A 13,497-nucleotide genomic window follows, 5' to 3' on the forward strand; every position below is an offset into this window, starting at 1 on the left:
CAGATACATTGCTGATTAGTATATGGATCAATGCAGGCACCTATGGGGGCACTTATTCCCACTTGACCCCAGGCCACCTTCTTTTTAACTACTACCCTCCCAGTGCAGCAACCTGTAGCTACAGTGACAGTCCCCCCCCCCCCCCCCCCCCCCCCCCCTCTAATTGCTGCAGCAGCAGGAGCTGGAGCTGGAGTCTGTCGCTAGGCGACCGCCCCTCCCTCCCAGCATCAGCACCACGACGGTGTGCGCGCGCTCTGCCGCATCTCCAAGTTCCCTGCACGTTCTGCGTGCTTTGTCATCACGTACTGTATAGGACAGGTTTCGGTTAGCACACGCGATGCATTCCTCTCCCAGTGTCAGAGCCGTGCTGGGGGGCGGAGGAGAGACGTGAGAGCAGCAGAGGGAGGGGCACGTAAAAAAGAGAAGAAGAATTGAAAATAGACTTGGAAGGATATAAACATGCTACCCTGGACATAGGTAGGATATAGGCAATGTTGTTATATTCATGTGACATCTGGTGGGAGGCAGTGAGGTAAACGTACGGGATAAACACATACACACACACACACACACACACAGGGGCTGAACGGGATGCCCGCGTGACTGCAGGGAGGGACGAGGCGGAGTGAGAAGAAGGGGTGGTGGTGGGGGTCTAGGTGCGTGTGGACCACCGCAAAACCCCCCGAGGTGGAGTTGTCAAAGATCGAAACCGGCAGAGAAAGATTAATTCCAGGCCGCCTGCTATTTTTGGCGCAGTTTAAAAATCGATAGGAGACATTTATTTCCTGTTCATGTCGAAGTAACGGACCGATGTGATCTCGGGGCTTTGATTCTGCACACCGTGTCTTCTCATCGGTGACAGGATGAGGAACTGACATAAGGTCGCGGGAGAGGAGACAAAACATTTTTTTCGGATTTTGCTGATGCTGGACTGGACACACGGACCGACCGGCTCCTGTCATCGCTGCTGGGGCTGAAAACAACGAGCGATCAGATGAGTTACAGTGGGATGCTTCAGAATTTGCGGCCTGCTCGGGTCTCCAGTTACCGCAATGCCACTGGCGAGAGGAGGGAGAGGTGGACGGCAGAAGATGGAGAGGAGGGACCAGAAAAAAGCGATTGAGTATACCAATAATGTGAAAATTTAACCCCCCAAAAATCCCAGTTTTGTGTGGTTGTGTTATAATCAGACAATGACTGAGTAGGAGGAAGATATAGACTGTACATTAGATGGACTGTAGGCTATAACGGCCTGTGAACTGCATGGGGTGAAAGAGACACTGTATTGACTGAAGCAACCTTAGTATCGTGGCTGAAACGTCAAATGAGGCGAGTAAAGTGGCTGTGAGTTTGTAGTGCCTGCTGATTTCTCAACTTTCTGCTGACAAAGTTCTTGGACTCACTGACTGGACTATAGTGCACACCATGGGGCATTGCGCAGCACCTATGGCACCTGCCAGTGGAGAGTTTGGTGCATAATTGTGAGAGAGTGGAGCTCCGGAGCCAGCATTTACATCTCTACCCTCTTCTACCCTCCTGTGCTTTCACCCTCACAATTGAACTTTGTTTCATGAAACCAGTGTGAGAGCGTGAAACCCCCCGCCCAACCTCCTCCAGTCACGGATGAACCCACCATGCCTTCACCGTCAGACTCCTGCAGCGTGGCTTCGGCCTCGGGGTCTCGAGGCTGGTCAGACAGCCGCAGGGGCATGTCAGGCCGGGGTCCTGGTGGTGCACGGCTGCTCCTCTACCTGGGGTTGTGCCACCTGGGCCTAGGGGCCATGGTCCTGGCCTTCTCTTTCACCAGCATGGCCTTCACCTCCTCAGCTCGCGTGAGGCAGTCCTGTCCATTTTGGGCTGGTTTCTTTGTAAGTGTAAATCTGTAAAAACAACAACAACAACAAAAATAATTTAGCATTAAGAGTGAAACAATACATCTTAAAGTGTGTGTTATATGTTTGTGCTGTCTGTTACCAGGTGGTGGCATCAGGAATAGTTGGGATAATCTCATGGAGGAGACCTTTAACATTAGTGGTATGTACTATTTACTTCTGATACAACAAGCTTTCAAGTCTCTAAGCTTCAGGTGTTGAACAATGTGCCATGGAGAGAGAGTTCCCCAGAGCCTCAGACCTCCAGGGCCCCAAAAAGTTCAGGTTCATTGGGTTGTGATGATTTGACTTGCTTGCCAATTTATTGAGAAATATGAACCATTTAAGCATGTGAAGAATTGAAGTGGACGGTAGAGAAAATAATATCACCACAAGTTCACATTTGCAAATAGTCAAAGAACTTGAAGGACTTTGCTTAAAAGCTGTGGTTCAGAGTTTATTCTTGATCTTGGAAACAGCAGATGAAAATCAAATGGCCCCTTAAGGTGGGTGCATTTGTAAATTATCTTGAGGTCCTTTGCAGAGGGACTGTCTAAGTTGAGTAGAATGACTACAACCTACATAACCCATGGTAAATTTTGGGTGTGGGCCACTAAGCTGGTTGATCTTGTCATGTCAGGGAAAGACATGTGTAACTTACTAAACTAAACGAGGTAATACACTTAGCTCTCTCTCTTTCCTTGACAGTATATTTATCAGTGAAATCATTATCAATGTCTGCATACACTGAGCACAGTATGGCTCAGGTTTTAACCCCCTGCGCCACATCAAATCTCGGCTCTGTGCTCCTCCACAGGTGTCACTGTTCATGCTGCTGTCTGCAGTGTGTGTGATCCTGAGTCTGGCCGGCTCGATGCTCTCCTGTCAGAATGCGCAGATGGTCAAGTCGATGCTCACCTGCCAGGTAAGCAACATCGTGCAAGTGTTGTCTACTTGCCTTATGCTAAAATACCCTTCGAGCCAGATGCGCGGCGAGCATGCCAGGAATAGTTTTTGAATTGATGAATATGTTGTTAAGTGTGCAGTTCGGTACCTCACACTGATTCTCCTTCTATGCAATGTGTGTAGGTGGAAAATGGTCTGTGTGTGTGTTGTGCACCCACTCACTCCTGCTCCATCACAGAGGAGGAGACTCTGGTCCTCTACCTGAATGCTGACTGCCACTCAGTCAGACATCAGTTGAAGGTGGGTAGGGAAGTGTATGTAGACCCATATTATCATTTTATTGCCCAAGTTAACCATTATTATTAAATATGACATATTCTGTAAATGCAATGACAGTTTATTGTAGGATTGTGGTTTTTCTTAATGCATATTTGTCCGCAGGACCTTTTGTTCAGTGCTTGCGGTCTCAGCATTCTCTCCACCATCATCTGTACTTTGTCCACTGTGACCTGCAGTATTCACATATTCTCCCTAGACCTTGTGCACCTGGTAAGCACAAACACAAGCATATTTTACATTTACCAGAGTGGCTTTTGTTTAACAGTGACAAGCACTCCGCTATAATTTTGCCTAAAGAAATTAACACTTATACCTATACCCATCTATCTATCTACTGTATGATGCTGTGTTTCCAACTCGGCCTGCCTAGCTGGCCCACCATCGCACTCGTTCAGTCAACCCAGAATGCACCACTCCTCAGGATGCCTTCCTTACCAACATCATGGACTTTGAGGAGTTTGTCCCCCCCATCCCTCCGCCTCCCTACTATCCTCCTGAGTACACCTGCAGCTCTGAGACGGACGCTCAGAGGTAAAAAAAAAAAAAAAAAACACAGAGCAGGCATTTCCAGTTTTTAATTACACAAACAACATCCAGGATGACTCCACATTTGTGGAGTATAAACACACTGGACTGACTGAATTATTCTTTGATATTTTTGTATTGACTAGCATCACCTATAATGGCTCCATGGAGAGCCCTGTTCCCCTGTACCCCACTGATTGCCCCCCTCCTTATGAAGCTGTGATGGGACAGAGAGCTGCCAGCCAGGTGAGCGTCTTTGTATCTGTGATCTGTGTGTGTGTGTGTGTGTGTGTGTGTGTGTGTGTGTGTGTGTGTGTGTGTGTGTGTGTGTGTGTGTGTGTGAGAGAGAGAGAGAGATGGTACCTTGTGACCATGCTTATCCTTCTCTGTTGTGACTGTTAAGGCAACAATGTTTGACCCCCACGGCACTGAGGTGTCTGGAGAGAGAGGAACTTCTACTGCCTTCAGTGGAGAAGGTGAGAAAACAGCACATCTTCAACAAATTCACTAGTCGTCACTGTTAGTAATAGGAATAATTTGACAGAATGTTACATTTAAATTGAACCATAATTGGATAAAAAGTAAATCAATAATATCATAATTGTGGTCATTTAATGCTTCTCTTTGTTTTATAAAAAAAGTATTTCTTGCACAAACAAAATTCTTCACCATTTTCAATGAATTTTCAATCAATTCAGCAGATTATTTGCTGGAATGAAAATACATGTTAATTGTTGCTACAATGTTTGGGGCAAAGTGTTTACCTTACCGATGACAAGATTCTCCAAAGATTATGGTCTTAAATTTCCACTTTATTTTTGACTAGTGTCCATGGACAGTGGATCTCTGTTGATGTCAGAGATTGTGGACATCCCTGATGATTCCTCCCCATCAGAGGACTCATGCCTGATGGAGGTTGGGATAAGGCACCAGGGAGAGAAGGGTCACAGGACCACTGGTGAGGTGGGAGAAGGGGGAGATGGAGGGGAGTACATCAGCTTCCGCGGTCCTCCATCTCAAACGCCAGAGAGTCCTCTGGCAGGAGGACCAAGAGCCAGACGCTTCCTCAGAGGAGAGAGGTCCAACTCCTGCTCTTCTCCCAGCACAGCCACCAACACATACAGGTGAAGATGGTGTAGAGAAAATTCATGTTTTTTACACATTATAGTACAAACTAATTGCTATATAATCAATTTCTTATTTTAAAATCAAAGCTCAAATCTAACATTAAGCCTGGTATTGGTGACAACCAAACACAGAAATATTCTACGTCGTCCTGCAGGTCTCCAGTACTGCGTCGCCAGGCCATGCTAGCTAGTAGCTGCTCCCAACTGGAAGCAATAGGGGGCTCCACCTCTCAACAGCAACCCTCCATCCAGGAGATTCTAGTTCGCCCCGCACACGGAGCTTCTGCGATCTCCTCTGTTCCCCCCACTTCATCCTCCTCTGCTGCCAGTGAGCAGGGCGCTGGTCAGGGTCATGGGCTGCCCCTCCCACGTCAACCTCTGTACCTTCGACGCAGGGCAGGGAAGAGTGAGAAGGATGGAGAGAGTGCAAGGGATAGTGAGGGGCTGCCACGCCTGGTGAGGTCACACAGTGAGCCAGGACTCGGCTCCTCAACTGATACAGGTGATTCAGACGCCAACATCCACACATCTCTTCTGTTCTACAATATCCATAACCTGTTATTTTACTCCCTCTTCTCTATAGTTGACTTCGGCTCTGGAGGCAGCAAGGCATCTATAGATACAGGTAAGTGGTTTTATGTAAAGGGCTTCAAGATGGGATGTTCAGGTGTCTCACTGGTCAAAAGTGCATAACATTCGCTCTTTAAATCAGCCTCAGAATCAGAATGATTTCCTGTCGACAATTACCATAGAGTTAAAGAGGGAAAATGCCAAAAGAAAACACGTCTAAGTTGTTTTGATGAGATATATCTCAGCAGCTAATGACCGTCATCTATCAAACACTATTACACCAGAGGCGGCATGCAAATCTGTCCCCAAGTGGATGTGATTTATGAAACTCTTTCACAACATCTTAAATTAACAGTCATACGATTACAGATTGATAAATTAGATTCCGGGGTGGAGACAATCATGTGCCTCAGCAGCTCCTCGTTTACATTATTTTCTGATGATGCGCTTTGATTTATTCAGAAGAAAGCCTTACACAGCAAAGTCTGAAGGCAGTGTCTGACATGCAGTATTTAATTGACATAGCTAAAGATAAGCAATGGTTATCGGCCTTAACTGTAGGGGGGACTCACATGTCTGCATCTTTCAGATTTTGACTAGCCTGCTTTTAGTACCTTAGATTTTTTTGGTAACATATATTGCAATGAATATTACATCATCATCATATTTAAAATGATGATTCTTTTTCTTTTGTTGGAGAGCATGAACACAACTCTGTATTATTATGTAATTTCAATATGGCTATATACACTGGTGGAAAATGTTCATACAGCAATGACAGATATGGAAGTGGTTAATAATGTCAGTGCCATCTTATTCATTCTCTTTTTGCTTGTTTTTATGTGGTACGGGAGTTAGGTTTTGTATTTTAGCTTTTTGTTTTTGGATAATTTAGTCAGTATTATGTATTTATTTCTAGTCAGGGCTGCTTGGCTAATTATTATTGGCCAGGGGCCTTGCCTAAGTCCAATTGAGAATGAGAAAATGTGCAAACTGACTCCTTATCTCATTTTAAACAGTCAACTCTACCCTAGACTAACTCTGAGTTGATAATTACTTGAAAAAAACGGCCCCTTATCCCATTTTTTTTTCTGACTCCAAAGGTCCCTCCTCTGAGGCATGTCTGTTGCCGCCTGCTTCTTTGCATCCTGCTGCTGCTTTGCCCAGGAAAGGCAGCGTAAAATCTGCAGACACAGGGGTGCAGGTCCCTGCCAAAGCTCCACCCACATCACCACTGCGTTTACCTAAAGACTGCCACCGTTCACTTGGAGATCTTAAGGCAAGTCAGAAAGGACATGGTTAAAGGACTCTGCAAGTTCCCATGTGGGTTTTAGCAAAAGATGGGTTATATTTTTGTCTTTTCCTTCAGGTGACACGAGTTCTGGTGGCTCGTTTCCTGCAGCGCTCGAAACGCAACCTAGCTCCCTCTTCCGAGCATGCTGGGAGCACAGGGCAGGGGCCTAAGAGGCGGAGTGGAGTTGAGGGTGCTGCCACCAACTACCTACCCCTGGACCAAGTATGAAAATGGGCTGTGATTTTTCTTCACATTCTTTTTTTCACATTTAAAAAAAAAAAGTTGTTTCATGTAGAATACAAATATTATTTTACTCCTTTTCTTTCTCACCTACAATGAACAATGTAACTCTCCAGTTTTTGACATTTCTAGTGTTTGCCTTAATCTTTGTTTGATAAAATCCCTTGCAGGTGCTGCGGACACCCTGGAGCACCGTCCGAGGACACCCCAACCATCACGCTCACCATCCTCCTCATCAGCGTGGACACCACCATTCCCATAGTGACAGTCGACACAACCGGCACTACGGCAGCCGGGTACCAGAGGGGATCCACCTGCGCAGCTGTGGAGATTTAAGCTCCTCCTCAGCGTCACTTCATCCACTGGTGACACCTTATCCGCCACATGGGTCCTCGGGAGCTCTCTTCTCAGAGTCTGCACTGTGAGGACGAGAGACGGGTGAAGGAGGGACTGGGTAGGGAAATAGGAGGCATTCAAAATGGTAGAGTTGTAGGGAAAGACGGCAGGTTGAAGGAGAGTCTAAAGCAGGATTATTCAAGAGAAAATTGGTATTGAGATTTCCCTCCGGTTTCTCCTTGTCACTTCTGTTTCCCAAAGTCATCTGTGCAAATGGCCTTATTTAGTGGTGCTCTTTATCAATTGGAGCATTAAGCCCCTTCTTTCACTGTTCAACATCAGTGAAACAGTTATTTGATGCTTATTTCTGGCTAGTGTCGTCCTCTGACAGAACAAATCCATTATTGGCTGAGACCAGCCTGCCAGAAGGATATTCATCTGTTGAATTCTTCACCTCCTCCCTCTCAATTACCATCTTGAAATCATTTTTCCTCAAGACTGGACACAGGACTCGACAAAAACCACCTACTCACATGTACATTCAATCTTCTACATTATTATGGGTTGTAATTATGCATCTGGCCCTTTTGTACATTGCTATATCTCCACACGATCACTCAGTTGAAGTGATCATGGAAACCCTTATTTTGTCTTCCATCAACTTCCATTGATTAGTAAAATGTATCTCAATAAACATATAGTTAGCTGAGTACAAAGTAAGATAAACAGGTGGGGGGCAAATGTACAATACTTTACTGGGTTGCTAATATTGACATATTTATTTCTTTTTTGCAATTCAGATTCTCACTTTTTTTCCACAGCTCCACATTGGCCTTCAAAAGAATGGCAACCAGCATTTCTATCACTGGCACCACTGCACGCCACAGACATACTTCGCCTTTGAAATGTATTTTCTGAGGGTGGCCCCAGGACACGGTGGTTTGATTTGCACATGTGCATGTTTTGCTACAGCCTCCAGAATACAGCAGGAACCTTGTGCATTTGACCCTGACTGTCTGTGTATTTAAGTAACATGTCCTCAGAATGTCTTTATCTGCATGTTTTGAAAACGTTTCTTACTTTTTCCTCCTCTTGCACCCAAGAGTTATGATATTATAAATTTGAAATGTGTTTGTGTTAATAGATAGCTGAAGGAAAAGGTCAGAGTCAAAGATGCACAGTGTTCTGAGAGTTTGCAGCCAGACGACTTTGGAACAAGTTGTTGCATCCTGATTCGATTTTGATAGGGTCTGAAAATGTTTCAGTTGCTATAGCAGCCTGATCCCGTAAGATAAAGAGGAGTAAACTGCACTGTGACTCTAATGAAATGATGAGTCTCTTGCAATAAATGTACAGACATCATTTGTTATGAGGTTGGGCTTCACACTATGTGTCGTCATGGTTCCATTTGTACTTGCAAAGGTTTTTGAGTGGGTGGGTAAATGAAGACACAAAAAAAGCCTGGCAAAAAAGAGTCTGGCAGCTCTGAATACTGGATACTGAAGTCCAGCAACATATGTGTCTAATTTGAGTTTTTTTTCTTTTTGTTGTGCTCACTCAATGACGATATTGACTCCATGTCAGTAAACGTACATATTGGACACAATCATATGTATGTAACTAATTTAAAAAATGTACACACATACAAAGGCACACTCATACACTCCATTATGAAGGGACTGAGCTGTGTTTCTACCTCCTGTCTTGCATAAATTATTATTTATTTGAAGAAATGTATATCTGTATGGCAGGCTTAACAGGATGTAGTCTTGAAACCTGAATTATAAATGTATCTAAATATGACACCTATTCCGGATTTTAAATGCAGTGTCAACGGGAAACTTCCAATGCAAGTTATGTATTTCAGCATATCAAATAAATGATAGACATCAAATAAAAATACCTATGTTGATGTTTTGTACATATTATGAAGGGCAAAATGCAAGACAATACTGAAAGGGTTATATATGTATTTTATTTTTGCTAAAATCTCCTTTTTTTCTAGATCCTTTTTTAACAGTCTTTGCCTCAGGTTATTGAAACTGATTATAATACATGAGGCGCACCACTCCACTTAAACTCCGCCTATAAACGAATCCTATTGGTCCGTCAATGTGAAAGCCCATCCTGGTTCGATGCCACCAGCAAATGAGAACGCTCAATGTCAAGTGGAGCAATGGAAATCCACGCCCACATGCACCATTTCGCAAGGGATTTTGGGAAACGTCGTTCTGCTGCTTTATACTAAAAGGCACCGCTTTAGTAGCGCGAACTACAATCTACACATCCTGGCTTCAGGAGACGTTCACAGACCTCAGTTGCACAGCAAGACGAAGAAACAGAAGAGGAGCAATTCTGCTGTATTATACCGAAAAGTTACAAACAAGAGGACTATATAATTATGGTATGTAAATGCGAGTGTATGAACAAAAAAGTATCTTGATTCTGTTTTTGATAGCTGTCTTAGCGAACCGGCTGGAGGCAGGAGCGTCATGTAGACTAACGTCAGCTAACGCTTCTTTTTCATGACAACGGAACTTGCTAGCTAATAATATCTCTTGAGTCCTTGGTCGTGGATACTGAGTCGAGTGGGATATATGGCCAATGAAGCTCACTGAGTTAGCGTGGCAGTTTTCCTCACCCAGAACAACAGGTTTCTGACGTTATGTGTTTTATTTGCCTAGTTGGTACAGTCCAACCAGTTTAGAACGCAGCCTGTTTTCCGTCGGTGAGGAGGAGGAGGAGGAGGAGGAGGCGGCTCGGACGGCTGGTCGGGGATGAGACGTGTGCTCAGCTCGGTCCCTAAAGTGTGGCCGCCGGCGCAGCCGCTTCAGTTAAAACACTCCTCTCTTCTGCTGTGCACCTCGTCTCCGCAGGCGGACGCCACTTGCAATGGGACGCACACTAAGAAGGCGCCGCCGTCAGACGCTCAGCTGTTCGAGGCCCAGTTCCAGGAGCTGACGACGGAGCTCACGGAGAGGGACCTCGCGGATCCTGCGCTGGCCGACTCTCTGAGCAGGTTGAGAGATGTACGTGTGTTGTGTTGCCTCCTCGTGGTACTGACAGTTTGGCTCACAATCGCCGAGGTGCTGTTTCACGTGTGTGTGTGTTTATTTTCTATGCCACCTGTTTCAGATTTTGGTGTACAATGCTCCTGGTGGCAAGAGGAACCGAGGCATGTCTGTGATCGGCTCACTGAGGGAGCTCCTCCCGTCCTCCCAGCTCACACAGGACACTGTGCAGGAGGCTCTGATTGTTGGCTGGTGCATTGAGCTGGTGAGTAGATGTGCACTGTTGCCACACCTTCACACACACACACACACACACACACACACACACACACACACACACACACACACACACACACACACATTCACCTGCTTCCACACGCCTCATCCTGCTGTAGTAAATACAAATAGTTAAATCACTCCCTTCAAATGCTACTTTCATTTTCAGTTTCAAAGACTTTTACCAGAAACTAAACTGCCTAGCTGTTTAGCGTTTACCTACATATGTATTTGTTATCCCCCTTTAAAAGATCGTATCATGTGTATGAGCCAGGGAATGAGTTGGTCTTGGTATTTATTTGTATTCGTTGACTATAATAAAGAATATAAGATAACACCAGCTTTATTATATAGATTTTAGTGTGTAATACTTTACATTTGTGTGCTTTTGTGTAACAATTCATGGTAAAGCTGCGATCTTGTCAAGTTTATATGAGTCTAAAAACTGTGACAGAGAAGGTGATGTGTAGAGTGAGCTCTTATTGTACTTCAATCCAGTTGATTTACTATTAGTTTTTCTTCTCACATGCAACACATACTGGCTGTTTTGACACTTTGATAGGGTGTTACGTCCTCTAAGTCACCAAGTGTTACAACTGTGTCCCTCGCAGCTTCAGGCCTTTTTCCTCATGTCAGATGATATCATGGATGGATCTGTGACACGAAGAGGACAGCCCTGCTGGTACAAGAAGGTTCGGACTGAACAGCTTTTTTGTAGTGAAGTAATCATACATTTTTTCACTATTAATGGTATGCTCAGTTTCTCATGTAAATCATGCCTATTTTTTTGTTAAGGACGGAATAGGTCTGGACGCCATCAATGATGCGTTTCTCATGGAAGGATCAATCTACAGGTTACTTCGCAGACATTGCAGGGATCAGCCGTACTACGTCCACCTACTGGAGCTTTTTACTGAGGTATTATATGTCACAAATGATTACACACGGGTACACACACAAACGCTAACTCAGGATTCTAAGTGCATCTCTGTGTATTTCAGACATCTTTCCAGACAGAGCTTGGCCAGGCTCTGGACCTAATGACGGCCCCCCCAGGTCAGATTGACCTCAACAGATTCACCATGGAGAGGTAGTGAAGGGAAATCTGTAGAGTAAATTCAAAGAGGAGAATATTGTTTACCAAAGCAAATGAATCTAAAGATTTCTGTCCTTGTCTTTCAGGTATAAAGCTATTGTAAAATACAAGACTGCCTTCTACTCTTTCTACCTCCCAGTGGCAGCTGCAATGTACATGGTGAGTGGGTTAATATTGCACGCACATCACAGTATAAACTCATAGACGTGGTGGCGGTGAATTTAGGTTTACTGAACTGGCTTTGAAAAAAATGTGAGAAGGAAGACCATCTGACTCAATCTGAGCAGAGAAAGTATCAGACTAATGTCATACTCTATCTCACAACTATTTCACTTTACCTTTGTAGGCTGGAATCAAAAGTGAGGAGGAACACAATAATGCCAAACACATCTTACTTGAGATGGGAGAGTTTTTCCAAATACAGGTAATTCATTTTACACATCGTTCTCTTTTATGTCACATATTGGATAATATGCTCTGTGCTGTACTGAGTTAATAACCACCCTTTGTGCTGTATGTCATTTGCAGGACGACTACCTGGACTGTTATGGTGACCCTGCTGTGACAGGGAAGATTGGCACAGACATCCAGGACAACAAATGCAGCTGGCTGGTGGTGACAGCACTGGAAGTCATGACCCCTAAGCAGAGAGCAGAGCTGGAGGTAACCACTTCTTCATATGCCTTAATATTATGTGGCTGCAAACCAGAGTTGTATGAAAAGATTATGTGACTCACATATACAGGTGTTGATATTCAGTCACATTCCCAGATGTTCAAACAATACAAATACCTTTAAATCGTTGCAGCAATAGAAACTTGATTTTTTTCTGAGAACAATCGTGTTCTCTATTTTTGTTTTCTTTGAGTCACTAAAAAGTTGATTTCATTTTCATTCCCTCCTCAGGCATGCTACGCGCGCCACGATGAAGCCAGTGTAGAAAAGGTCAAAGCACTGTACAACACCCTTCAAATGCAAACACTGTACCACAAATATGAAGATGAGAGCTACAGGCGGCTACAGAAACTCATCGCTTGTCACGCTCAAAACCTTCCTCACTCAGTCTTCCTCAACTTTGCCAAGAAAATCTACAAGAGGGACAAGTGAGAGGTGATGATCTTTGGAGGTGTCAGGTGCAACGCTTCTGACTTTTATCATGACGCACAAATGAGCTCCTCTCCCTTGAAAGAGCGTTTGACTGGGACAGGGCTCTGAATCCCAACAGCATGACCCAAACAGGAACGAGATGCTTTGAAATCCTGGAGGGGCTTTCTGAAGTCTTCAGTCAATTGTACTGTAGATACACTATTTGGATGCTGATGTCATCAAACAGCCAGTCTCTTCCGTTCGATTTATTGAACGCAATGAATAATGTACAGTGTAACCAATCATTAATATAGGAATGATTTAGGATGGATTGATGTAGCTCTCATATTCACCTGCCTCAAGGAATGCATGGCAGGATGAAGATACAAACTAAATGATAGAGTGAAAATAGTTAAGGTTTTGAAAGAATGGGTTTGTTAATTGATAATATACAAAGGGACAGTACTCGTATGAAAGAAGATGTATCCTGACTACTGAGCACAGAGGGTCAAGCCTGATTAGTTGTGTTAATTCCAAATATTTTTATATTGTTCCTGGAGTTAAATAAATAATTTATGTTCAGAATTTTTCTCTCTTTGTGCCTTTGTGTGTGTGTGTGTGTGTGTGCGCGCGCGCCTGTGCGTGTCCGCTACAGAGCTAAAATGTTTATTCAAATAATTAAACAAAACAAATACAAAAAACTCTGAAACTATTTTCATTGATAGTCATTTCAGTAATTTCTTGAACAAAAATGCCTTCTCTGGTTTCGGCTTTTCAAATTACCTGATTTGATGATTTTTCGTTTGTAGTATATGAGGAT

At 44.1% G+C, this 13,497-nt stretch overlaps 2 protein-coding genes across 4 annotated transcripts; both read left to right on the forward strand.

The window, feature by feature from the left end:
- Positions 1-304: 304 nt before the first annotated feature.
- On the forward strand, positions 305-9,103 carry fam189b (family with sequence similarity 189 member B). Of its 2 annotated transcripts, XM_035640779.2 has the most exons (15): positions 305-1,868; positions 1,978-2,034; positions 2,689-2,796; positions 2,961-3,077; positions 3,219-3,326; positions 3,487-3,647; positions 3,788-3,887; positions 4,045-4,117; positions 4,468-4,765; positions 4,924-5,270; positions 5,352-5,393; positions 6,442-6,617; positions 6,708-6,854; positions 7,043-7,326; positions 8,030-9,103. In XM_035640779.2, exons 1-14 carry the CDS (start codon positions 1,635-1,637, stop codon positions 7,295-7,297), a joined length of 2,223 nt encoding a protein of 740 aa, XP_035496672.2. In that variant the 5' UTR covers positions 305-1,634; the 3' UTR covers positions 7,298-7,326; positions 8,030-9,103. The 2 variants fall into 2 exon arrangements, with proteins under 2 accessions (XP_035496672.2, XP_035496662.2); XM_035640769.2 differs by having other exon boundaries at positions 306-1,868; positions 7,043-9,103.
- A 353-nt stretch (positions 9,104-9,456) lies between these two features.
- Positions 9,457-13,262, forward strand: fdps (farnesyl diphosphate synthase (farnesyl pyrophosphate synthetase, dimethylallyltranstransferase, geranyltranstransferase)). Of its 2 annotated transcripts, none has more exons than XM_035638346.2 (10): positions 9,457-9,612; positions 10,085-10,237; positions 10,344-10,484; positions 11,107-11,187; positions 11,291-11,413; positions 11,497-11,585; positions 11,678-11,750; positions 11,938-12,015; positions 12,120-12,254; positions 12,498-13,262. In XM_035638346.2, the coding sequence occupies exons 1-10, from the start codon at positions 9,610-9,612 to the stop codon at positions 12,696-12,698; spliced, it is 1,077 nt and encodes a 358-aa protein (XP_035494239.1). In that variant the 5' UTR covers positions 9,457-9,609; the 3' UTR covers positions 12,699-13,262. The 2 variants fall into 2 exon arrangements, with proteins under 2 accessions (XP_035494239.1, XP_035494231.1); XM_035638338.2 differs by having other exon boundaries at positions 9,478-9,612; positions 9,893-10,237.
- Positions 13,263-13,497: the final 235 nt, after the last annotated feature.

Source organism: Scophthalmus maximus, chromosome 1 (assembly GCF_022379125.1).
Source record: "Scophthalmus maximus strain ysfricsl-2021 chromosome 1, ASM2237912v1, whole genome shotgun sequence".
In the NCBI taxonomy this organism is placed as follows: domain Eukaryota; kingdom Metazoa; phylum Chordata; class Actinopteri; order Pleuronectiformes; family Scophthalmidae; genus Scophthalmus; species Scophthalmus maximus.